The 25,744-nt window shown below is 44.0% G+C and overlaps 1 protein-coding gene across 8 annotated transcripts in view; it reads left to right on the forward strand.

The window, feature by feature from the left end:
- The window catches only part of ADAM23 (ADAM metallopeptidase domain 23), a 186,235-nt gene that overhangs the window by 66,756 nt on the left and 93,735 nt on the right, over positions 1-25,744 (forward strand). For all 8 annotated transcript variants that reach the window (XR_004647747.1, XM_034786478.1, XM_034786475.1 and 5 more), the window contains exons 5-9: positions 4,664-4,746; positions 6,210-6,273; positions 10,188-10,260; positions 11,009-11,088; positions 12,170-12,235. Coding sequence is in view for 7 of the 8 variants with exons in the window: in XM_034786478.1 (XP_034642369.1) it covers positions 4,664-4,746; positions 6,210-6,273; positions 10,188-10,260; positions 11,009-11,088; positions 12,170-12,235 (366 nt within the window). In the remaining variant the exon portion in view is untranslated. The remainder of the gene's footprint in view (positions 1-4,663; positions 4,747-6,209; positions 6,274-10,187; positions 10,261-11,008; positions 11,089-12,169; positions 12,236-25,744) is intronic.

Below are 25,744 nucleotides of genomic sequence, written 5' to 3' on the forward strand. Positions count from 1 at the left end.
CTCTGCTCCTCCCCGACTCTTCGGCTCTGTTTAAGAGCTGAGCGCTACGGGCTTTGGGCAGCCCCCATACCTCCGGACCCTGCGCCGCCGGAGCCCGGGAGGGGAAGTGCCCAGCCGGGGGCACAGGGTGCAGAGGCATGGGGGCTGCCCTAAGCCGGTAGCGCTCGGCTCTTAAACAGAGCCGAAGAGTCGGGGAGGAGCAGAGCCGCCGCGAGAGGGGAAGTGCCTGGCCGGCGGCTGGGGTCCGGAGGCAAGGGGGCTGCCTGAAGCCCATAGCGCTCGGGCAGCTCGGCTCTTAAACAGAGCCAAAGAGTCAGGGGAGGAGCAGAGCCGCCGCGAGAGGGGAAGTGCCTGGCCGGCATTTTCCCGGACATGTTCGGCTTTTTGGCAATTCCCCCCGGACGGGGGTTTGAGTGCCAAAAAGCCGGACATGTCCGGGAAAAACCGGACGTATGGTAACCCTATATTCATGAAACTTGTCTCTTTTCAGAGGGCCAGAAGGATAGCACAACATGTGAATCTTACTTTTACGCCCTCAAAACCAGGGTGAATTTCACCCTTTGTGTGGTTGCTATTTGTCCAGTTGCTGTATGTCCATTTGCTTAATCTGATCTCCTCATTGGGGATCTTAAGTAGAGTTCAAATATAGTAGCTTTTATTCTCATGTATCAATTTATACCCTGTTCGTTGGAAAAAATAATTTCATGCAGTATATCAAGGGAATTGCTTAGGTTTGTTAAGACATTACTCAGGAGAGCAGGCAAAAATGCTAAAGGAAGCAAGAAAACAATCCCTTCTGGCTTTTACACAGACTCGAGCAACTGTCAGCTGCAGAACCAGCAATGAGCACTGCGGTTGCTGAATCATGAGACTAACTGGAGGATTATATTAGAACTTTAGACTCAGCAAATGGGCCACCTTTGCATGCTGCAGTAATTAGATCCAAACTTTCTGAAGGATATTTTCTGAGTTGATTGACTTAGAAACACTAATAGTGCTCTTGAGGTCACATGGTCCACAAGAGGCATAATTAACAAAAGTAAAGAAAATATACTTCTTTAGAGATTTTTTAATCTGCTCAGTCTTATTTAGATATATTTGACGAATGGCAAACTGTTTATTTCTCGTTGAATATAGAGAAGTGAAATCTCGATGAAACCATCTCTTTCTAGAACTACAGTATATAGCTTTATTATAGGGGTGAAAATAACCAGGACCAAATTGTGATCTCCTCACTCCGATGAGTAATCTTATTAAATTTCTTGGAACTACTTGTGTTAGTAAAATAATCACAATTTAGCTCTTAGGAAGAACTGTTTAAATTAGGGTTACCATATTTCCACAAGCAAAAAAAGAGGACACTGGGGTGGAGGAGCCCCGCTCTAGCCCCGCCCCTGCCCTGCCCCCATCCACTCCCTCCCACTTCCCATTCCCTAATTGCCCCCCTCAGAACCTCCAACCCCCCCACTCCTTGTCCCCTGACTGCCCCCTCCTGGAGCTGGGGCCGGCGCTGCTGGGGCCCGAGCCGCCCGAGCTGGGTCGGTGCTGCTGGGGCCCGAGCTGGGCCGGCCCGAGCCGGGGGTGCTCAGCCAGCGCCGGGGGCGCTGCACTGGGGCCACCACCCTGGGGCCGGAGCCGGGCCGGAGCCGCCGGGCGCCGCTTGGCCCGGGCCGGAGAGAGCCGCTCGGCCAGGGCCTCACCTCCCCGGAGCTCTCCTCCCCGCGTTCCCTCCCCCCCCCGCCCCAGCTTACCTACTGCTGCCTCCCGCTTGCCCCTGCTTCTTTTCAGACTTCCCGCGAGGATCTGATTCGCGGGAAGCAGGGGAGGGGGAAGAGCGGGGGGCGGAGTGTTCAGGGGGGTGGAGGAGGGGGAAAACAGCTGCGGGGCCGGACAACATGGTAAGGCTGCAGGGGATGGGGGGAGCCGGGAAGGGGCTTTGGGTGCCCAGCGGCGCTTGGCCGCCGCTTTTCTGTCTATAAATAGCCAACTGGGGCGGGAAATCTCGGACATTTTTAGATTTTTAAAAATCCCCCCCGGATGGCTGTTTATAGACCGAAAAGCCGGACATGTCCGGGGAAATCCGGACATATGGTAGCCCTATTTAAATAAGCCTAGATCCATAAACTCCAGAATATAGGCCAGTGCATAACGCATATATGGGTAACTGTCGTGTAACAATGGTTATTTACTTAATTTTATTAGAATACATTAACTTAATTGTGCACAGTAAAGGTTGTGCTATACTTGTTCCGGATTCTGAACAGAACATTTCATAAAATAAACAAGATACAAATTGCTGCTGCTGTTTACAGTTCACTAACAAGTATTATATGCCTGGTGATTCCTTAGGGTACATGGTACGTTAGAACAATTGGAAGAAGCAGTGTGACTGCACTGTATTTACACTTTTCTCAATAAAACTATTGCAAGCACTTTTTTTTCACTTTTTTGATTTTAGCTAAGATTGTTATTGACAGATATTAAAGGCCAGGTTCTTAACGATGTAGATCAGCATGAATCCATTGCCTTTAGTGGAACTACATTGACATGCACTAGCTGAGGATCTGGCATTGAAAGCTTCTAAATTCTTCAGCACTTTCTCTTACATGTTCACTCTCTTTAAATATTTAAATTGAGACTAATGTTTTCAATGTAAGTATATAAGGCCTGAATGGTTTCTAGGTTTGCTCTTGCTGCCAGCCTTCTAATAATAAAAATTAAGTGCACTGTACTTGTTTACTGAATTGAACTATTCACATGAAATTAAATTCTGCCACCCTTATTCACAATGAACAGTCTCTTAAGTCTCTAGCAGTCCCATCAAAAAATGACTCGCGTGGCTCACTGTAATTTAGGGATTAGTAATTTTGCTATTCAGTAATATGGATAGAATTAGATTTTAAGCCTATCAGACTATAGATAAGGGATATAGATTTTGTTCTAGTAATGTGTTGGTATTTTTGTAGTTGCCTAAAGTATAGAATCCATAGGGTACTCTAAAGGTTTTAATTTTTCTTTTCAAAGACTTGACTACTTACAGTCAAAATTAAATATTTATTAATACCACAGTGCTGCTGTACTTTCACAGCATACAGAAATTAAATAGAAAGGATTTGGGCCAAGGAAGAAGACCATTTATATATTGTCACGGAGACTGTGTTTTTTTAACACCAAAGAATATTTTGACAACATTTCTGTCATTTATTTCTATCTCTGTTGCTGGCTCCCATATTTCCCTCTTGCTTATTATGTCATTCTGCTTCTACTGGGGTTTCTTTTTGTCCCCTGAGTTTATTTGATATTCTCCAACAATAATTTCCAGCCAAGATTACTCAATTTTATCTTGCCTTTATTCAGGCCCTGCAAATTTGGGAAGAAACTTCTTACATCCTCCCCATTAATGGGCATCCAAATTAAGGGCAAGCACAATCTGTCCACATATTTTATACGTTATGCCATGGAAGAGGCCTAGGTCCAGTCTTTGAAGAGTGACAGTAGAAGTGCCTCATTTCCAGAGCACCATTCTGTGCATGGAATGAGGCAGTGGAAATAGTAGTATGTATTAGTGTAGTTAAAACTGTGTACTAATTGGAGCTGATCAGGAAGTGCTAAAAAAAAATTTCAGAAATTTTCTGATGGGGAAAAAAGTTCTGTTTATGTGAGAGGAAGTAGATGGTGGCAAAATAGGTGATGGAGACTGTGCACATGTTCATCAATGAAATTGAAGAAATAGTGCTGTTTGGCCATGATTATGGCAGAGCTGAAGGAGAACAGAACAAATTTGTTGTGGATGAAGCTCATATAGTCATTTCTTGTCTTGCTTCTTGCTTCCCCTCATGTGTGAAGGTTAACTATTTACTCTGTAAGTTCTCTGAGGCATTGACTTTGCATTCATATCTGTCTATGAAGTGCCCAACATACTTGTGTCTCTTTACTAATATATTTTATTTAAGGTCTGAGTTTTGTCTCAGTATGGTTTACTGATATGTACAAATATCATCTTCTTAGTCAAATGATCTGCTCCTTGTTTGTTTTACAATCACATCTTTTAATATGTCAAAATCAAGTTTTTACTTGTGTTTACCTCAGTTTGCATAGTAGAGACAATACAGTTCTGAGTTTCTGAGCTGGATTTTCTTCCTTAGTCATGCATCAACAACCATATTGTTTAATTAAAGTTCCCATTATATAAAGTTTCATTCTTGAAGACTTTTTAACAAGACAACATTAAATTTGACTTTCAGATTCCAGGCAGAGCTTATGTGGGTTACTGTTTAAAAAAAAAAAAAAAGGACTTGTAATTTCAACAGTTTTGATCTGGCCATCACTGAGAAATCATAAATATGGACCCCCATAATACCACATCTAAAGAATAATTTTTGAAAGGGAAATTGCTCTTTAAGGAAACAAAATAATTAATGGCATTGTGAGTTAAGTAAGGAAAGACCAACCTTTGCTATGGCTGGAAGCCATATATAAATAAGTAATGTACTTTTGTGTAGGCACAGTATATTTTCCCCCTTATTAGTGATGAGGAGACTCAGTGATTGTTAATGTAACGGACTCTTTCCTCTAAATTTCTTCACTTGGTGTGTAGGATCCATTTTTCAGTTAGAATTAAATGATAATTAAATGTATTTATTTTTTTCTTTAACATCTTTAGGGTGGAGAGCACTGTTACTATCATGGAAACATCAGAGGTGTCCAAAACTCCAAAGCTGCCCTTTCAACATGTAATGGACTTAAGTGAGTGCAAATCTTCATTCCTTCAAAGAGACTATATTAACTGCTTGCTACTCTTGGATTCCTGTCCTTGGGTCTCATCTCTTGGCACGAGACAGACTGAAATTCTCCAAGCTTTCAAAGATTTTTGGCATCCTGAGGTACAGGCAGACCAGTCTTGTTTCAAGAATAGTGGCTAGTATCTCAGTGACTCCTCTAGAGTATTCTCTGTGAACACCTTGCTGACCATGCTCAGCTAAGGAGCTTCTCATTGGCATTGCAGTTTTTTAAACTGCTTATATCCTCTGCCCTGTCTATGGATTTTAGCTTTTGGTTGATGGCTTCTCTGTATCTTCTGATTTTTTTTTCTATTCCCTTTAGTTCTTCAGTGTTCTGCAGTTTCTTCCTCAAGACAGGTTCAGGACTGGAATAGTAGAAATGTTCTGTGTCAGGAGTGAGGTGCATTGGCAAGACAAAGTTGGGAAGCTTGTACAGTACAGACCTACCTTCTGTATACTTGGCTTTAACCACTGCTATTAATTAATTTTTTAAGCACCAGGGATACTAGAAATTTTTGGTGCTGTCTAGCGAAACCCTTGCAGATGGTAAATACCTAGAAATAAATTAATCAAGGTGGCTGATTAAAACAAATAAGAGATCAGAAATATGAACAAAAATCAGACTTCAGCTCTTCACATTACTACAACAGTTCTCAAACTGTGGGTTGGGACTCCAAAGTGGGTCGTAACCCCATTTTAATGGGGTTGCCAGGGCTGGCGTTGGACTTGTTGGGCCTGGGACTGAAGCCAAAGTCAGAGCCCTACCACCCAGGGCTGAAGCCAAAGCCCAAGGGCTTCATGGCTTGGTAGTGGGGCTGAAGCCCTCAAGCTTTGGTCCCCTACCCCAGGTAGTGGGGCTTGGGCTTTGGCCCCCCTGCCCGAGGCCGTGGGGCTTGGGCTTTGGTCCCACTTTATGGGGTCGTGCAGTAATTTTTGTTGTCATAAAGGGGTGGCGGTGCAATGAAGTTTGAGAAACCCTGCATTACTATGATTCCAGTACAGTCATACCAGGAATTATAATTTTGAAAAATCAGTCTTTTGATTATTATTTTTGATGTAAGTAAATAATGTAAGATAGTATATGCCTAGTAGCTCTTTGTTGATTATGTGTATATAACTCAGCTGTGTTTGTTGTCTTCTGCATATTAATTGGTGTTTTAGGACGACCAAGATCAGATCTTGACTCTTTCCATTGTTGTGTCAAGTATTCCATTACCAAGGATCCTGTCTAGCACAAAATTGATTTTGCAGATGTGCATCACTACTATATTTTGCCAGTTACCACTGGAATTTTTTATGATGGCTTGTTCACTAGTTTTAAATAGTACAATTGGATTTATTTGACCAAAGACCATTTGTTGGATTAAAATTATTCCATTGTACTTGTATTGGTCATAAATCTCTTCCTTTTTCTTTCTAATGTTCCAGTGGCATGTTTGAAGATAGCACCTATGTGTACTTCATAGAACCAATGGATCTGACCCACAGTGCAGTAAGTTTATACTGATTTGTAATTTTTTTGGTTTTGTTTGTTACAGGGATGCCTAAATGTCAGTATGTTTCTCACAAGTAACTTGCAAATCTGAATTATTAAAGATTTATTTTAATTCCATGTTTTAACTTGAATTTTCTAATCTTAAATTCACTTTAGATTTGGGAACAGGCAATTCATGTTGGTGGCTTCTAAGGGCTTATTCCCATGGTGAATGATTTGTAGACTATAAAAGTGTTTACCAATTTCCTCTACTGTCTGAGCTAGTGAATTTGATCCTTTCACTGACTTGGTGAAAACCTATGTTTTGGAGCTGAGGTCAGGCACTCCATACAGAGTGCCGCAGCTGGGTAGTTATCACAGAGGATTGTAGTGCCTGTATGTAATGGCTCTGATACAAATAGATGAATAAATTGGATCAGGGTTTAGGAATATATTTACCCAAATATCTTATTCACACTCTGAACCTGTTCTACTTAACTTGTGGCTCTCTTTAAGTATAGTATGTTTGTACTGTTACTCCTGAAGGCATTGATGTAAACAGAGCTGACTATACTCCAAAGGCTAGTTTACAAATTTCAGCACAATAGACGAGGAATTTTTCTCCTGTGGGATACTTCTGCACTTGCATTTGATTTCCAAGAGACATTTTGGGGTTTTGGGATCCAAGAGACATCAAGATGAGGATTTTCAGGCTTTGTATCTTGCCTGGCACCTCATCAGTGCATGATAAATTACACAAAGTACTGTAATTCTAACTGGTTTCTTTTAAAACCTCTCTTGGTAACAGTAAACATGACAACAGAGTCCCGCAAAGGAACTGCAAGATTGTTAGTCTTTGTGTGATAAGTAAAGGTGCTTCAGGTAATGTTAATCCTAGTTAGAATGATAGTGTGACAAGTTGGGTCACAGAAACCCCGTTGGGACTGCCACTTGATGTGCTGAGACTACCTCTGAGCCCGTTTTCCCTGCCAGCTTGGGACTTCAGTACCCTGTCTTGCTGAGCCAGACATGTTAGCCTGCTGCAAACACAGACCCAGGTCTGAACCATGTCCCCCAGAAGCTGCAGAATTAATTGAAAACAGCTTAAGAAGTGTTCTTGTATCCAACACCCAGACACCCAGCTCCCAGTGAGAGCCAAACCCCAAATAAATCCATTTTACTCTGTATAAAGCTTATACAGGGTAAACTCATAAATTGTTCACCCTCTATAACACTGATAGAGAGAGATGCACAGCTGTTTGCTCCCCCAGGTATTAGTCACTAACTCTGGGTTCAATAATAAGCAAAAGTGATTTTATTAAGAATAACAAGTAGAATTTAAGTGGTTCCAAGTAATAACAGACAGAACAAAGTACGTTACCAAGCAAAATAAAACAAAAACATGCAAGTCTAAGCCTAATACATTAAGAAACTGATTACAGATAAAATCTCACCCTCAGAGATGTTTCAATAAGTTTCTTTCACAGACTGGATTCCTTCCTAGTCTGGGTCCAATCCTTTCCTCTGGTACAGTCCTTGTTCCAGCTCAGGTGGTAACTAGGAGATTTCTCATGACTGCAGCCTCCTTTGTTCTGTTCCACCCCTTTATATAGCTTTGGCACAAGACGGGAATCTTTTGTCTCTCTGGGTCCCCACTCCACTGTCTAAATGGAAAAGCCCCAGGTTTAAGATGGATTCCAGTACCAGGTGACATGGTCACATGTCCTGTGAGACCCCAAGCCTTCATTCTTCCTGGCCTGACTCACAGGAAGGCTTGCAAGTAAACAGAGCCATTTACAACCAGTTGTCCTAGTTGATGGGAACCATCAAGATTCCAAACCACCATTAATGGCCCACACTTTGCATAATTACAATAGGACCTCAGAGTTATATTTCATATTTCTAGTTTCAGATACAAGAATGATACATTTATACAAATAGGATGATCACACTCAGTAGATTATAAGCTTTGTAATGATACCTTACAGGAGACCTTTTGCACGAAGCATATTCCAGTTACATTATAGTCACACTCATTAGCATATTTCATAAAATCATATGGAGTGCAAGGTCACAGATAGTCCATTGGAAAATAATTTAGGAACCATTCAGTGTGGCAGCTGGAGCAAGGCTCCTTGTTACAAAGCTACATACTGTACTTAAATGTAACCTATATATGACACTGGCTATTGGTTGAAAACTAGGGTGACCAGACAGCAAGTTTGAAAAATCGGGACAGGGAGTGGGGGGTAATAGGAGCTTATACAAGAAAAAGCCCCAAATGTCGGGACTGTTCCTATAAGATCGGGACATCTGGTCACCCTATTGAAAACTGACCATATGTTCACCATTATGGATCTGGTAACCCCTCCTTAATTAGGAGACAGACAATTGGGAGATTATTCTCCTAGGACAGTAGAATTTCACTCTTCATGCTGACACTGTAGTACAGAGCTTGAGGCAATGGAAAGAAATAATTAGGGTTATTTTTAGACTTTGTACAATCACTGTAATTTATGGAAGATTTTAAAATATCTCCTCTGCCACCTCTGTGTGTCCAGGTGGAAGTTTTAAATAGCATAGAGGATAGTTTTGGACAAGAGTATTGTTCTCAATAAAACTACTTTCTTCTATTAACCAAAATAAAATGTCTATAGGGAGATTTTCAGAGCCATAAATGGCAGTGAGGCACCCAACTTGAAAGTCAGTGCAAGTTAGGCACCTGATCTCCCGCTTTGTGCATAACACCTGAGATAGATGTCTACACTAGTTATCTGATTGTGAGCGTTGCTTTCATTGTTTGGTTGGTTAAGTCCTTTCGGATACCTTAGGAATGGAAGGCAGTATATGAAACTAAGTTGTATTTACTGTACATGTGCAGTTTGAATTTTTGAATATTTTACTTCCATGTTTTACACAAATCTCTCAGGAGTTGCACAAAAATAGCATTCTGTCTTTTCAAAAGCATTATTTGACAAGATCAGGTGATGGAATGACAAGGGAGAGGAGACAGAGATCCATGGGGCACATATCAAACTGTGATACTTCGAAATTTATCATTTTAAAAGGAGAAAACTTCAATATATTTATTCTTTTTTGTCCTATATATAGATTTACGGCACTATGCATTAATTATGTTGAAAGAGACATAAATCTTACTGTTCTTTCTGTTGAGTTTCAATACAATTAAGTAGCTTGTCTTTGTGATTTATAATAGGCATATCTTTATTTTTGAGCAGGTGCAGTAAGACTGTATCTAGGTATATGTATGTATGCAGAGAGTAGAATTTGGATTCTTAAGATAATACTTCATACTCTATTAATGTCTTCTCTCTGAGGGTCTCAAAGATATTTATAATCAATGAATTAATCCTTATGACACCTTTGTAATATAGGTGATAAATAAATATTGTCCATGTTTTAGATTAGGAAAAGTGACCAGCCAAGTGATTCACCACACAGCCAGTCAGTAGATGAGGCAGAATTAGAAATAAAGAGGCAAGAAGCCTACCACCAATCCTAATGAGAGACTTGTCTCACCTCCTCTGGCCCTGGAGAAAGATACAGCATTGTTAATCAGGAGCTTGTAACCTGCTCTATTGTTACCCGGGGTTCTTTCAACCCAAAGTCTCCCTGTACACTATGAGAGAGTTCTCCAAATAAGGCCTTCTACAATTGAAGAGTACATCATACTGAATTGTGCAGGCTTTCATGTTTGGATTAATATTCTAAGAATGTAATGAGTAGAAGTTATCCTGGTAAAGTATACATAGCACCAATTTAAAGATATTACATTTATGTCAGTGGATATTACTATTTCCTTTTAGGGAAAAGAACAAATAAGATGTCAATCTACTGTAATAAGTGCATCTTTCTTTTCATTTGGCTTTGCTAATAAGTTGAAAATGTTTTTATACATTTTTTTTTTTAAGAAAAGCACAGGCAGGCCACACATCATCCAGAGGACTTTAGGAACACAAACCTCGAAGCAAATGAAGAATGTTGGTATGTAGTGGTTACATTATGTTTTCAGTAACAAAAATAATTTTAGTTGTAATGTAAAAGGTTTGAGGTTCAGGTTAATGGCGCCTATGTTAAACTGCTGAACTTTTAGAAGAATAAGAAAAAAGATGACCATTATCAAGTTGACTTCTGTATACCAAGTTTATTATCATCACATTGAATTTCAGAAATGTTAAAATTGAACTGAAATGTTTTCACCTATCAAGACCTGTGTTTAGGTTCTTCTGGCAGAGAATAGCTGTTGGTTTCATCACTAATACTTTAATCAGCTGATATTTTTTGGATGCTAGTGATTGTCATCAACACATGAAAGAGAAAAAGCAAAACGGTATGGTCAGGTCTTAGTCTCTTTATGTCCCTTTTTAGTGCATGTTTAATTGTAATTTTAAATCTATTCACATACTTTGTTATTGATATGGGATCCTTAAAAGTTATGAATTTTAGAGAATGCTTTGCAATTCACCTTCAAATATTTGTGAATTAGATATTCTTAGTCCATTTCCCGCTGGATAAGTGTCCACATCACAATGATTTCTAAAATGTTTTATTGAATGTTCTTAGGATTTCACTAAACTTTTTAACTTTTGAAATTTTCCAGCTTTAATTTAGATATAGAGATATATTAATTAATCTCGCTGTAAAGAGTTTCCATTCTTACAAGGATTTAAACTGCATGTTCTCCTACATAAATGCTAAATTATGTAAGTTCTATTAATTTTATTTTCTTCAGAGACCGAATCTAGTTCTGAGTGGTCTTTCCTGTCTGAGTTACAGTGGCTCAGGAAAAGGAGAAGAAAGAGGGCCGTGAGTGTAAGTGTGACACTAAGTTTAGACCTCTGCAGTGCTGCATAAACTTCCAAATTCTTTAATTATAAGTGAGCATTGGTTCTTAGCAAACAAAATCCTTTGGACGCTTGAAACAAAGTTTAAAATATCTCTCTTTCGTATTTTTATAATACAGTACTGTTTTCCACCAAATGATGCCATTATATTTGAACCTGAATCTACAGAATAAAATAGATATAGTTTATATGATGACAGCAATACCATGTACAGTTTGAACAGAAATTTGATAGTGAAAGTGTGATTAAAATTTCAATGATCATTAAGGTCTGATACTATTGTGGACAGAGAACACCCCTGGAGGAAGTCTGACTACTGTAGAGATGCCCTCTCCTATGGTCACATGGCTCATGAAGTAGCATAGCCAAAGCCAAAAGTAACAAATTTGTGATCCAAAATTGGGTTGTTTAGGAAAAAAAAATATGGACAGTTCTCACAGTCTGCAATACACATTATAACTAGTTTAGATTAATCAGTTTGGACTTCATTTTGTCTACATACATGTGCTTGTGGCTTGTTTTAGCTTTCATTAATATTAATTTGTACCCATTTGTCTATTTGAGATCAGCTTTCTCCTGGGATCATACAGCACAATGGGTGGGGTTTCAAACCCTACCTATTTTTAAAAAAATCACTTTTTTCCTAGATCTAGTAAATATCGCAATGGAACAAGGGGTATGTTGTTTTCTGGGTCTTTCTAAACGTTAAGTTCTATGGAAACAATAGCCTTTTCTGAAAACATTGGACAAAGAGGTTTGGATCTGAATTTCTTCTAAATGAAATGGTCCAGAGCCTCAGCTGATGTAAATCCATGTAACTCCATTGAAGTTAATGGAGCTATGCCGATTTACACTAGTTGAAGAGCTTTCTGAATTCTGGCAAACTTATTCACTTCAAGTAACATTTATGTGAGTAGTCCCGTTGAAGGCAGTGCGGGATACAAACTTGGCTCTCCCACTGCTACCAGATACCTAGGCCAGCTGCAGAGTTATTTTTAAAAATTACCATCACACTGTCATTTCTCACAATGTATTTTTAAATCCAACAGGCATCTCGTGGTATATTTGAAGAGATGAAATATCTGGAGCTCATGATTGTCAATGACCATAAAATGGTAAGGATATAGATTCAGTGGCAATCTTCCTTGTAATCTGATTCAGAAGGTGGTCCATACCTGACTGTCTAAGTTTCTATATCTGAGTACCTCACTCTCTGGCACAGATTTTTGGGTGTGGAGAGAGGATCTATACCCCTCCTTGGTAGCAAGATAAGGTAGCTATGTCCAATGGGGAAAATAAATTACATCCTTTTAAGGGGTGTAGAAATTTACTTCTCCCCGCAGAGCAAGACAGGAATAGGGTGACACGGTTCTGAGGAGTGTGTCTGAGGTACTGTACCCCTAGGGCTACCTCTTGCTAGTGCTAAGCTGAAAGACACAGTGTGGCCCATAGTAGTTAATAATACCGAGCATTTTAGACAGCACTTTGAATACTTAAAGTATTTTACAAACATTACCAAATTAATATATATTATTTATATTAGTGTTTTAATATGTATTATTAGTGTTGTATATATATGTGTGTGTGTGTGTGTGTATATATATATAGATAAGATGTATGTTAACATATATTTAACTGTTAAGTGGCAGTACTGTTAGAATTTAAAAATTAAATTCCATCTTTTAAGGATTAAAGAAACAGGCTGAAACTGGTAGGACACAATTTAGAGTAAAAAGCTTTGCTATTTGGGCAGTAAGATATGCATGTGAAGCTATCTCTCTCTTTTTTTTTTTTTTCTTCTTCTTCCTGGTAAATCCATGCTTATAAATAGGCAGGGTAGTGAAATAAACAATAAATCTTGCCATTGGATTAAGCAAAATGTGTTACATTTACAAAGAATTCTGCTCTGATTTCTTCTTTTCCTTGAGGAGATATTAAAGAAACTAGATCAGCTGACATTTGCTATTTAAATGTTACTGCTTTCATTAATTGTGCCAAGTAAGATAGGGTTATCAAAATGTCAGAACCCTGCCTGTTCAGCAGATTAAATCAGAAAGGCGGCGCCTGGGGAGTAGTATAGAAGTACTAGGCCTCTCAACAGATGTTGTGGGGTGTCCAGGGAAATTCCCCAAATCTCAGGTTACCCAATGGTTGAATAGACCATGCCCCCGACTACCACATGGGGCCACAAAATCTACCCATCTACTCCCCACACCAGCACATTATGTAGTAGAATTCCTGTAGCCTCAAGACTATGGAGTTTTCCCCTTAACTTTGGCCCTGCTGCATGTTGTTCAGTAGGTGGGCTTGATTTGCGCCTCAGCATTATGTAAAATGTAGATGTTTAGAAGGGAACAAGTGTGCAGATTTTTTTACAAGAATGTATTGAAAATTTCTGTTGACCTGGTTTACAAGCTCAAATTATTTATCCAGTTTATTTTTTTAGTGTTACACGTCTACTGTATATGTGCCTGTAGGTACATATCTTTTCAAGCACTTTAGTTTCAGAAGAAATGAGGTTTAAGTGTTATTTTTTAAAATAATTGGATAATAGCTCAATAATACAAGACAGGGACATTGAAGTGCCACCTGTTGGTAGCAAGAACCTAACCAAAATATTTGAGTGCCAAAGAAATGCGCTTAGGTCTATAATGTGGACTAAGAGTACAAGTATTCTGCCAATCTCTCTCGCTCTCTCTGTACCTTGTCTCGTTCTTTTTGTCCAGTCTCCCGATTTAACACAAATATTAGAATGTCAGAATTGTCTCCTACCAGATGTTTCTTAATTCTTTAGATGCATTACAAACTCTTGTTTTTTGACTAGAAAAATATATTTAAGATAGTGAAGACGTGCACTACATCTAAAGGGAAAATTTCACTCTCTGAAACACACTGCAGAATTTTTTGTTTGTAGAGTAGATTGTAGAAGTAGCTCTAAAAGAAGCATTTGTGAATGTACAATATTTACCCTTTAAATTTGAAGGACTAGAATATGTAACCCTTACATTGGCGAACACTTAATCCATGTGAGTAATTTCCTTGATGCCGATTCATAGATTCTTTACTATATTCTTAGATTTTCAGGCCAGAAGGAACTGTTGCAATCATCTCGTCTGACATCCTGAATAATAAGAACATAAGAATGGCTATACTGGGTCAGACCACTTGTCCATCTAGCCCATTATCCTGTTTCCGACAGAGGCCAGTGCTAGACGCTTCAGAGGGAATGAACAGAACAAGGCAGTTATCAAGTGATCCCTTGTCATCCAGTCCAGCTTCTCGCATTCAGAGGTTTAGGGACACCCAGAGCATAGGATAGTAAACCTGACCATCTTGGCCAATAGCCATTGATGGACCTATCCTCCATGAGATTATCTAATTCTTTTTTTTAATCAATTTATACTTTTGGCCTTTGCTACATTTCTTGGCAACAAGTTCCACAGGTTTATTATATAGTTGTTGTAAACCTGCTGCCTGTTAATTTCATTGGGTGACCTCTGGTTTGTCTGTTTATGTAAATAACACTTATTCATTTTCTCCACACCATTCATGATTTTATACACATCTATCATATCCCCCCTTAGTCGTCTCTTTTCTAAGATGAACAGTCCCAATCTTTTTAAGCACTTCACATAGAAACTGTTGCTTACCGAATCATTTTTGTAGTCCTTCTCTGTACCTGTTGCAATTCTAATATATCTTTTTGAGTTAGGGAAGCCAGAACTGCATGCAGTAATCAAGGTGTGGGTGTATCCCGGATTTATCTATTGGCATTCTATTTTCTGTCTTCTTATCTATCCCTTTCCTTACATTTGTTTTGCTTGTTTGACTGCCGCTGGACATTGAGCAGATATTTTCAGAGAACTATCCATGATGACTCCAAGATCTGTTTCTTGAGTGGTAACAAGTAATTTAGACCCCATCATTTTGCATATATAGTTTGGATTATTTTTTCAAATGTGCATTACTTTGCACTTATCAACATTGATTTTCATCTACCATTTTGTTGCCCAGTCACTCAGTTTAGTGAGCTCCTTTTGTAATTCTTTAAAGTTAGTTTTGGACTTAACTATTTTGTATAATTTTGTATCATCTGCAGATTTTGTCATCTCACTGTTTACCCCATTTTCCAGAGGCACAGAGGCTGATTTAAGCAATAGGTTACGTAACTCAGTAAGTAGTTCTGCAGTTCCATATTTGAGTTCCTTTAGAACTCTTGGATGAATACCATCTGGTCCTGGGGACCTATTTATCAATTTGTTCTAAAATGTCCTCTATTGACACCTCAGTCTGGGACAGTTCCTCATATCTGTCACCTAAAAAGAATGGCGCAGATGTGGGGATCTCCCTCACATCCTATGGAGTGAAGACTGATTCAAAGAATTGATTTAGCTTCTCCGCAATGGCTTTGTCTTCCTTGAGTGCTCCTTCAGCCTCTTGATCATCTAGTGGTCCCACTGATTGTTTGGCAGTGTTCCTACTTCTGATGGACTTAAAAAAAATTGTTGCTATCGGTTTTTGTGTCTTTTATTATTTGCTCTTCAAATTCTTTTTTGGCCTGCCTAATTATATGTTTACACTTGACTTGCCAGAGTTTATTCTCCTTTCTATTTTCCTCAAAATGATATGGCTTCCTGTTTTGAGAGGATTCTTTTTTGGCTCTAACCCATTCTTTCCCTCTGTTGCTTAGCCATGGTGGCACTTTTTTAGTCCTCTTGCTGTTATTTTAATAATGGTGTTTTTTAATAATGCGGGCCATAGGACTTCCCCGAATTAATTCCTTAAGTCCAATAGCTGTGCTTGAACTAGAGCATATCTCTTAGAATCCAATCCTGATTTAAAAATTGGCAGTAAAGGAGCATCCTCCACAATCTTTGTTAAGTTTGTGCCTTGTTTCTCATCTGAATTTGTCTACCTTCAGTTTCCAACCATTAGAACTTGTTATACACCTTTGCTAGATTAAGAACTCTCCCTTATCAAATTTCTGCTCCTCACAAAGGTACTTACGGACTGTGATCAAGTCAACCCTTTATCTTCTCTTTGATAAGTTAAATAGAATGAGTTCTTTGAATCTCTCATTCTAAGGAATGTTTTCCAATCCTTTATATCATTCTTGTTGCTCTTCTCCGAACCTTCTCCTATTTTTCAACATCCTTCATGAAGTGTGGACACCAGAACTGGACACAGTATTTCAGTATTGGTTGCGGCAGTGCCAGATACAGAAGTAATATAATTTCTCTGCTCTTAGTTGATATTTCCCTGTTTATACATCCAAGGATCTCATTAGCCCCTTTAGCCATTGCTTTGTACTAGGAGTTCATGTTCAGCTAATTATCCATCATGACCCCTAAGCCTTTTTTTCAGAGTTGTTGCTTCCCAGGATAGAATTCACTATTCTTCTTTGAGTGCTTGCTCATGTCAATTCCATTTTAGGTGTGTGCGCATGCTCACATGCACAGTTGTTGGAGATTTATGCCTTAGCGGTATCTGTAGGGCCGGCCGGCTGTGGCATTCTCTGGAGTGCCGCGCTCATGCGGCGGTATATCAGGCACCGCCAGCCCTACGCCCTCTCAGTTCCTTCTTACCTCCCGTGATGGTTGGTTTGCAAGAGCACTAGCGGTTTCTTCATAGCCTTTCGCATAGACTTCGTTCTACTGATTTTTGTATGTAGTTCCTAGTAGTTAGTTGATAGTGTTAAGTTAGTTAGTAGAGTCCCTTTTGGGACTTTGCTCTGAGAGGCTTAAAGTTGTGTTCGGCATGTAGCAGGCTAATGCTAATCAGTGATCCACATGGCAGTTGTCTCAAGTGCCTGGGGGAAAGCCACAGGAAAGACAGGTGTCGCATCTGCAAAAACGTTTGCCTTCGGACCCGGTGTTGACCCAAAGGTGAGGGCTTGGATACACTCAATGAAGCCACACCAGGTGCATAAGTATAACCAGTTTTATTGCCAAAGTATAATAAGCTTCCCAGCCTTAACGCGTTACTAAATATGTGCTTTTCAGCAAGCAAGCAAGCAAGAATCAATGCTTACGCCCCTTCTGCTATGGACAGTCCCGGACCCTCCAGCCTTGTCCTTGAGGGCTCGTAGCAGGCGCTGCTCCAGTGTGGGGAATTCCTGGGCACCCATAAGGCCAGGGTCCACAGGTGAGACTGTTCATCTAAAGCAATTTGCAAAGCCATTTTTAATCATCACCTCCTTCTAAGGGGAGGGGGCATATTCACCCACAAGCAGGCTCTGGCAGGAAACACTGCTGTTTTCTATTCCCACACTTCACAGTCTTGGGCCTCACTTATCTCTTCACTTGTTTATCCAAGTGGGTGCAGCCAAGTGGGTGCAAGCCAGCCTGTCCAGTCAAAGCCTGTTCACTTCTAGCTCCCCTCGAACCATGCAGTAACAACAGCCCAAGGTAACTTGCGGTCAGCCCCAACACCCAGAAGGAGCGAGATATTCGCTTGAGGGTCCTCCTGATGGAGGCTGCCCTTTTCCCCATGTCTGAGCCCTCCACCACAGAATCTATGCAGAGTACATCGGCCTCGGTGCGCAGCGCATCACCGGCCTCAGCCCAGCGCTGCTCCCTTCCACCGGTGCCAAGGAAGCGGCAGAAGATGCAGAGTCCTTTGGCACCGAAGGACAGAGGGGCCATGGGCAAAGGACCTGTATGAAGCCATGCGCCCACTTTGGGGCTTCCCGGGGTGCCGCTGAGGTCAGACCTCCCAGTCTAGCTTGGGACCTGCCCCCCATTCCAGGCAGCGACAGGGGCTCCCAGCCTATCGTGGGGCCTTCAGTGCCTGAACCGGTCCCAGCCGCTAGACAGCAAAGCCGACCGGCTCTGCATGTGCCACGCCAGATGACCAAAGCGGCTCCGCCCCCAACACCGAAGCGCAAGCCCACCGGGATGCATCATAAGCCTGGCAGAACTCCCCTGGTCGCCAGACCACAGACGCAGGTCCCTATCACCACAACCTCGGACTCCTTTTAGCCATTGCCAGGACAGCTCTCCAACGAGATCTCCACCTAGTAGGCGTGGGACTCCGGATTTGAGGCGCCGTTCCCCATACCAACGGTACCAGCAATCCTCTGGCTGCAGGTTTCCGAGGTGGCAGTCACCTTCTCCCAGGCAGTCTCCCAGGCGTCGGTTGCTGTCCTGGAGGGGTCGTTCAGGATCTCGGCACCGCTCTTGTTCACCCCAGTGAACTACTACTCACCATCATCCTGCCACTCGCCCACCAGGCCTCAACGGCCCACCATGGTCGTCAGAGGGACAATGATCAGTGTTGGACTGCGACTTCAGCCTGTCGCCAAGAAGGGGCAACTCCCACCAATGAGGAGACCGAGGCAGCACCAGTAGTGATACTGGTGCAACAGGGACAGTGGCCCCCAGTGGTGGTACTGAATCCCATGGTGGGGAGGTGCTGGTGATGCCGGTCCAATACTCCCAGTCCTCCCTGGCTGCATCGGGCAAGCTAGCCGTGGCACTGCCAACACCACAGTCAGAAGGCAGAGGCAGCGCAGTGCACCGCACCCGGGCACCGAAGGAACCCTCCCCCGTGAAAGAAGGGGACGACACCCTCATACAGGCGGTAAAATCTTTGTCGTCATCCCTGGATGAGGCAGTCACCAGGCCACCCCATCCTAGCAGTCCCCCAGACTATTTTAAGGTGCACCAGACCCTCCTTAAATGGGTGGTGGAGAACCTTGGTCTGCAAATTGAGGAGCTCGCTGAGGAGGTTGACAACTTCTTCAACGTCATCTCGGTCACCACCCCAGCACAGGTTGCATTGCCCGTCCACCCGAGGGTCCTCAAGATAGCCAAATCATTGTGGCAATCTCCCTCCTCTATTCTGCTGATTTTCAAGAAAGCGGAAAAGAAATATTACATCCCCGAAGAGGGCTTTGAATATCTGTATACTCATCCCCTGGCAGCATCACTGGTCATGTCCACAGTGAACGAGAGGGACAGGTAGGGACAGATTAGCGGGACACTGAAAAATAAAGACACTAAGAGGCTGGACTTGTTTAGCCAAAAGGCTTATTCAATGGCCAGCTTGCAGTTCCTAGTGTCTAATCACCAGGCCCTGCTGAGACATTATAAGTTCAACCTGTGGGACTCCTTCAATAAGTTCACGAAGGCCCTTCCGCAGGACAGTGCCCAAGAGTTCACTGTGTTAGTGAGCGAAGGCACAGCGGTGGCCAGGGAGTCCTCCAGGCATGGGACGCGATAGTCTCGGCGGCCAGGGTGATCGAGTCAGCAGTGGCCATGAAACGCAGCTCGTGGTTGCAGGCCTCGGGGCTGTCCCCAGAGATGCAGGCCACAATCCAGGACCTCCCCGTTGAGGGTTCAGGGCTCTTTTTTGAGCTAACTGACTTGAAGCTCCATGGGCTTAAGGACTCCTGAGCCACCCTCCACTTCTTGGGCATGCATGCCCCTCAGCAGTCCACGAAGCTGTTCTATGGTCCGCCACCACCTCCTTCGCCACAGTCCAGTTCTTCCAGATCAGGCTCTTACAGGAAGAAGGAGAAGGACAGGGGGCCTAAGAGACAGTATCTATTGTCTTCCCGTCCAGCGGTGCAGCCCGACCCTCCCAAAAATCAGGGAGGCCAGAAGCAGTCGTTTTGAGGGTACGCCCAAGGACGGTGGCCCAGCCAATGTACTGGATCCATCCCCCTCCTTCTTCAAACACCTCTGCCCTTTCCAGTTGGCCTGGTCCCACATCATATCGGACCACTGGGTACTCAGTACCATTTCTTCGGGTTACACCCTGCAATTTATAGCTGACCATCCCTCCCACCCCACTTCCCCGTTCCTCTTCAGGGATCCTTCTCATGAGCAACTCCTCATTCAGGAGGTCGAAAACCTCCTGCATCTGGGGGCAGTGGAAGAGGTTCCTCGGAACATGGAAGGCAGAGGATTCTACTCCCGCTACTTCCTAATTCTGAAGGCAAAAAGGGGCCTAAGACCTATCCTGGACCTGTGTCGCCTCAACATGTCTCTCAAGAAGTTGAAGTTCTTCTTCGAGGAGTGTCTCTGTGGGTGCTCTACTTTAGGTGTCTGTACTTGTAATCAGAGATTTGTAGTAGCAGTGCCCTGGTTGGCCGCGCACGTGCGGCAGCCACCACTCTGGGCAGCTACTTAGTGTGCGCAGCCAACAGTCCCTCAGTTCCTTCTCTGTCGCCTTTGGCTTGAGTCAGAGCGACAGCAGCGCCCCTGTCTATTTAGTAAATTGCTTATATTCCCACTTTTATTTATCCCCTTTCTTGTTTTTCTTCCATTTCCATCCTTATTTACCCACTAAAAAACAAGAACCCCAAACCAACCAAACAAAAAACAATAACACTTTATTTCGTTAGCTTCCTCCCGCCACTGGTGGATTTCCACAACAGTGAGTGAACTACGACCGTTTTCTATAGATCTGAACCTCCTCAGGCATGCCTGTTTCCCCCAGCTTTTAACATTGCCTGACCAACAGGCTATCAGTTCCTGTATTGGATGGTCACGGTCAGTGCATCCGCTGTCTTGGGGAAAGCCATGTACCACAGAAGTGTCTACTCTGCAAGAAATTATCTGCCAGGACACTGAAAGCCAGGAACCTCCAACTAAAATGATTAATGATGGAGAAATCCCTCAGGCCAGACTCCGATCCAGAGTCCAGGACTGCTCTTGGCCAGCGGTCTCCAGCAGCAGCCTCAGACAAGGGGTCCACCCAAACTGTGTCTAAGGACCCTGCACCTAAGAAGGCGGCCAAACATCGGTCACAGTCATCACCACAGAAAAAGAAGCGGTGTCCTGGCGAAAAATGTGCCCTGATACCGATGGCACCGAGAACCTCGGACCGAGAGGCACCAAGAACATCCGGTACCGAGACATCCTGAGGAGCTAAGGCACCGAAGCAACCAGGCTTTCACTCAGGTGCATGAGCTAAAGCTAAGCTCCCTTGTTCAGCACCCACAGTGCTGAAGAATGCCTCAGCACCGACTAGAGTGTAATGACGTCACCTGTTGCATATACACAGCTTAACAAGACCTCGGCACTGTCAGAGCATACTATGCTGTCATCCACGGCACAGAGCTTCACAGTACCACCATAGGCGCTGACTCCATGGGTGCTCCGGGGCTGGAGCACCCACAGGCAGCCAAGCTTGCCGACCCAGCTCACGTCCGCTCCACCTCCTCCCCTGAGCGCCTGTGTCCCTGCTTCTCCCCCTAGCTCCCAGCGCTTGCCGCCGTGAAACAGCTGGAGGGAGGGAGGGGAGGGGGGAGGAGGGAGAACAGGGCACGCTCTGGAAAGAGGCGGGGCTGGGGTGGGGATTTGGGGAAGGGGTTGGAATGGGTCGGAGCAGGGGCGGGAGGGGGCAAGGCCGGAGGCGAGCACCCACCGGTGCCAGGAAAACTTGGCGCCTATGGGGGGTACCACAACTCTTCACCAAACAGGAGGACCTGGCAATCACATCCACGCCAGGAACCCCTCTTTTTGGCACCGACGGCACCCCAGTCAGTCGAGGACCGAACCGAATAGGATTTGCACCCCCACTATCCAGTGATGAGGACGAAAAGCCTTTACACCCCTCGTCATTCCTCTCCGAAACTGGGACCCCCTCGCCATACTGGGACCCATGGGCAATCTACAGAGCCCAGAATCTTAAACCCCCCAACCTACCAGCGTCATGGGCCACTCAGTCCCCTGTACCCACGAACCCACCACCACCGGAGGCGCAGGAGGAAGAGGGAGAGGAGCAGAAAGAGGCTTCTGAAGGTGATACGTTGCCACCCACCTATATTTTGTCCTCGTCCCCAGACAAAACAATTATGCCACCGCCTCCCACCACAGGAAATGACTTCAGGTCCTTCCAGGACTTATTCAAAAGAGTTGCAGAATCCCTGGACATCTCTTTAGCAGAGTTGCCAGAGACCCAGCACAAACTTACTGACATCTTGCAGGTATCCCCATCAGCAAAGATAGCTCTGCCCATCAATGCTGCTATAATGGATCCTGCAAAGATAATACGGCAGACACCTCTTGCTGCTTCACCCTCCTGTAAACACTCGGACAGAAAATATTATGTACCAGTGAAAGGGCTGAGTTCGTATTTACTCACCCGGCTCCAAATTCACTGGTCATAGAGGCATTAAACCAAAGGGGAAAACAGCACCAGTCAAAAACCACCCCTTACGACAACGACTGGAAAAGGCTTGACCACTTTGGACGCGAAGCCTATTTCCATACATTCACCAGGGCCTGCCTACAGCTCCTTGGGCATATGGCTGCTACAACTTATGTAGTCTAAAATGCCAGACTGCATATGAGATGCGTACAGGCCTGGCTTTGCACCTGCTATATACCACACAAGCATTCTCTCCACAAACAGCTCACTATGCCCCGCGGAGTGAAGGATTCCCTCAAGTGATGGATGCAACCACAAAACATCTGCTTGGCGGTCCCATTTCAACAAAAAGCTCCCACTATGACAATCACCACAGATGCTTCCCTTGTGGGATGGGGAGCCCACCTGGACAACACCATCCAGGGACACTGGTCCCCAGCGGAAACCAATCTACATATAAACATTCTAGAGCTCTGAGCAGTCAGAAAAGCATGCGAACACTTCCTTCTGCTTATCCACAACAGTACCATTGATGTCCTCACGGACAACACAGCCTGCACGTTTTATATAAACCGACAGGGCGGAGCTCAATCATATCCTCTCTGCATCGAGGCACTACACCTATGGCAATGGTGCATATCGAACAAGATAGACATTTCTGCAGCTTTCCTGCCAGGACTTCAGAATACCACGGCAGACCACTGAGAGACACTTCTCACAAATCCATGAGTGGGAGATGGACTACCCAACCCTCATGACCATATTCAACCAGTGGGGGTTCCCTACTATAGATTTATTTGCAATGGCTCTCAATAAGAAATGACTTCAGTATTGCTCCCTAGCGGGGCTTGGTCACCACTCCCTGGGCGATGCCCTCCTTACAAAATGGGAAGCACCACTAATATACGCGTTCCCCCCGATTCCTCTGTTGAGCCGGGTGCTACACAGAATCAGACAGAACAAGGCCCAGGTCATATTTATTGCACTCATGGAACTCGTGGTTCCCATACCTGTGACAGATGGCGGTGAAACCCCCTCAAACCCTTCCGCTACTTCCTCACCTCCTGACACAAGACACTGGCCATGTCAGTCACCCCAACCTAGCGGTTCACTGCCTCAAGGCCTGGTTACTCCATGGCTAATAGACCTGGATCAGGATTACTCTGAGGAGGTTAAAGACATTCTCTTGAATAGTCGCAAACCAAGCACACGCAAAACATATGCTCATAAGTGGGTACATTTCTGCTCCTGGTGTGAGGTTCACCATATGTCTCCTTATTTTGCCCCTCTATCCAGAGTCCTGGACTACATACTAGGCCTTAATAGCTCCAATAGCTCCATAAAGGTACACTTAGCAGCGATCACCTCACTAAACGATAAGGTAGATGGAACCACGATCTTTGCTCATCCATCAACTAAACAGTTTTTAAAGGGCTTGACCAACATCTACCCTCCCCTAAATCACCCTACTCCGATATGGGACCTTAACCTCATGTTACGCACCTGCATGGGGAAACCATTCAAACCCCTTGCGACTTGCTCATTGCTACATTTATCAATGAAGGTCTCCTTCCTTATCGCGATCACTTCAGCAAGAAGAGTAAGGGAGCTAGAGGCCCTAATGGCACACCTGCCGCATACCACATTCCATAAAGACAAAGTGATCCTAAGAGCCCACCCTAAATGTATACCTAAAGAGGCCTCCTCATTTCATTTAAAGCAACCCATTTACTTACCTGTGTTTTTTCCGAAACTGCAAGCTGAAAACAGGGAGGCATCCCTTCACACTCTTGACATCCGTAGAGCTCTGGCCTTCTACCTAGAAAAAACAAAGACATTTAGAAAATCGTCATGTCTCTTTCTATAAGTCACAGAGTGATCAAAGGGTGAGGCCATCTCTAAACAAAGACTATCTAAGTGGATTTCTGGCTATAGCCATCTGTGCTATCATCAGAGCAACATCCCAGCTCCAGTTGGGGTTCGTACGCACTCCACCAGAGCGCTATCCATGTCAGTAGCGTTTCTCAATAATGTACCCATCATAGATATTTGCAGGGCAGCTACATGGGCCTCGGCCCACACGTTTATCAAAAACTATGCCCTGGAACAACATTACTCTGCCGACACTCAGTTCGGATTCTCGGTGCTATCCACCATTAACAAAGATACTCTGAAGCTTCCATCGAGGGGTACTACTCTATAGTCACCTGAAGTGGAGCACCCACAGGGATAGTCCTTGAAGAAGAAGAGACGGTTACTCACCTGGTGCAGTAACTGAGGTTCTTTGAGATGGTTGTCCCTGTGGGTGCTCCACTACCCTTCCTCCTTCCCTCTACTTCGGAGTTTCACACTGACGCTCTGGGGTAGAGAAGGAACCGAGGGATAGTTGGCTGCATACGCTAAGTAGCTGCCTGCCGCGGCCAACCAGGGCACTGCTACTGCAAATCTCCGATTACAAGTGCAGGGCACCAAGACACTTAAAGTGGAGCACCCACAGGGACAACCATCTCGAAGAACATCAGTTACTGCACAAGGGGGGTAACCTTCTCTTTCTCATGGTCTCCCTGGCTTCCATCATTCCCTTCCTGGATCTGGGAGACTGGTATGCCTCCCTCGATTTAAAGGACGCATACTTCCATATTTCCATTTTCCCGGGGCACCGGCACTTCGGCCCCTTCATGTTCGGCCCCTTCATGTTCGGCCGCTTCATGTTCGGCCGTGGTCGGGGGCTCTAATGTACGCCTTCCTTTGGGTGCCATTGCTGCCCAGGGTCCTCATGAAAACAGGGCGAAGGTCATCCTCATAGCGCTGGCACAGCTGTGCCAACAGTGGTTCAGCAGTGTTGCCTCTCAGTGGCGACCCCGTTCCAGCTGCCGCTCGGGGTGGACTTGTTTTCCCAGAACCATGGCATTCTTCTGCACCCGAACCCGAACCTGGCCACGCTGCATCTGATGGCTTGGCTGCTGTGTGGCTAAATGTGCAGATGCACCAGTGTTGGGCCGAGGTTCAGCGAGTCTTGTTGGGAAGTAGAAAGCCCTCCATCAGAGTGAGCTACATGATCAAGTGGAAGCAGTTCATCTGCTGGATTGCGGATAAAGGTGTCTGCCGTGAGCGAACTTCATTGCAGCTCATTCTAGACTACCTCCTGCATCTCAAGGTCCAGGGCATGTCCCTCTCATCAATCAAGGTCCATTTTGCAGCTATCTCAGCCTTCCACCCGCCGTTCGAGGGCAGGTCAGTTTTCGCTTAGGATATCACAGCCAGATTCCTTAAGGGCCTGGAGAGCCTCTACCCACATGTTAGGCATCCTGTACCTCCATGGGACTTGAATCTGGTACTGTCGTGGCTCATGGGTTCCCCCTTCGAGCCTCTGGCTTCTTGCTCCCTCCTTCTCCTTTCCTGGAAGGTTGCGTTCCTGGTAGTGGTGACGTCGGCCTGCTGGATATCTGAGATTTGTGCCCTCAACTCAGAACCAGTGTTCATTCTAATTTTTCCCACACATGTGCGGAATGAATTTTGTTATG

This window comes from Trachemys scripta, chromosome 11 (assembly GCF_013100865.1).
Source record: "Trachemys scripta elegans isolate TJP31775 chromosome 11, CAS_Tse_1.0, whole genome shotgun sequence".
In the NCBI taxonomy this organism is placed as follows: Eukaryota; Metazoa; Chordata; order Testudines; family Emydidae; genus Trachemys; species Trachemys scripta.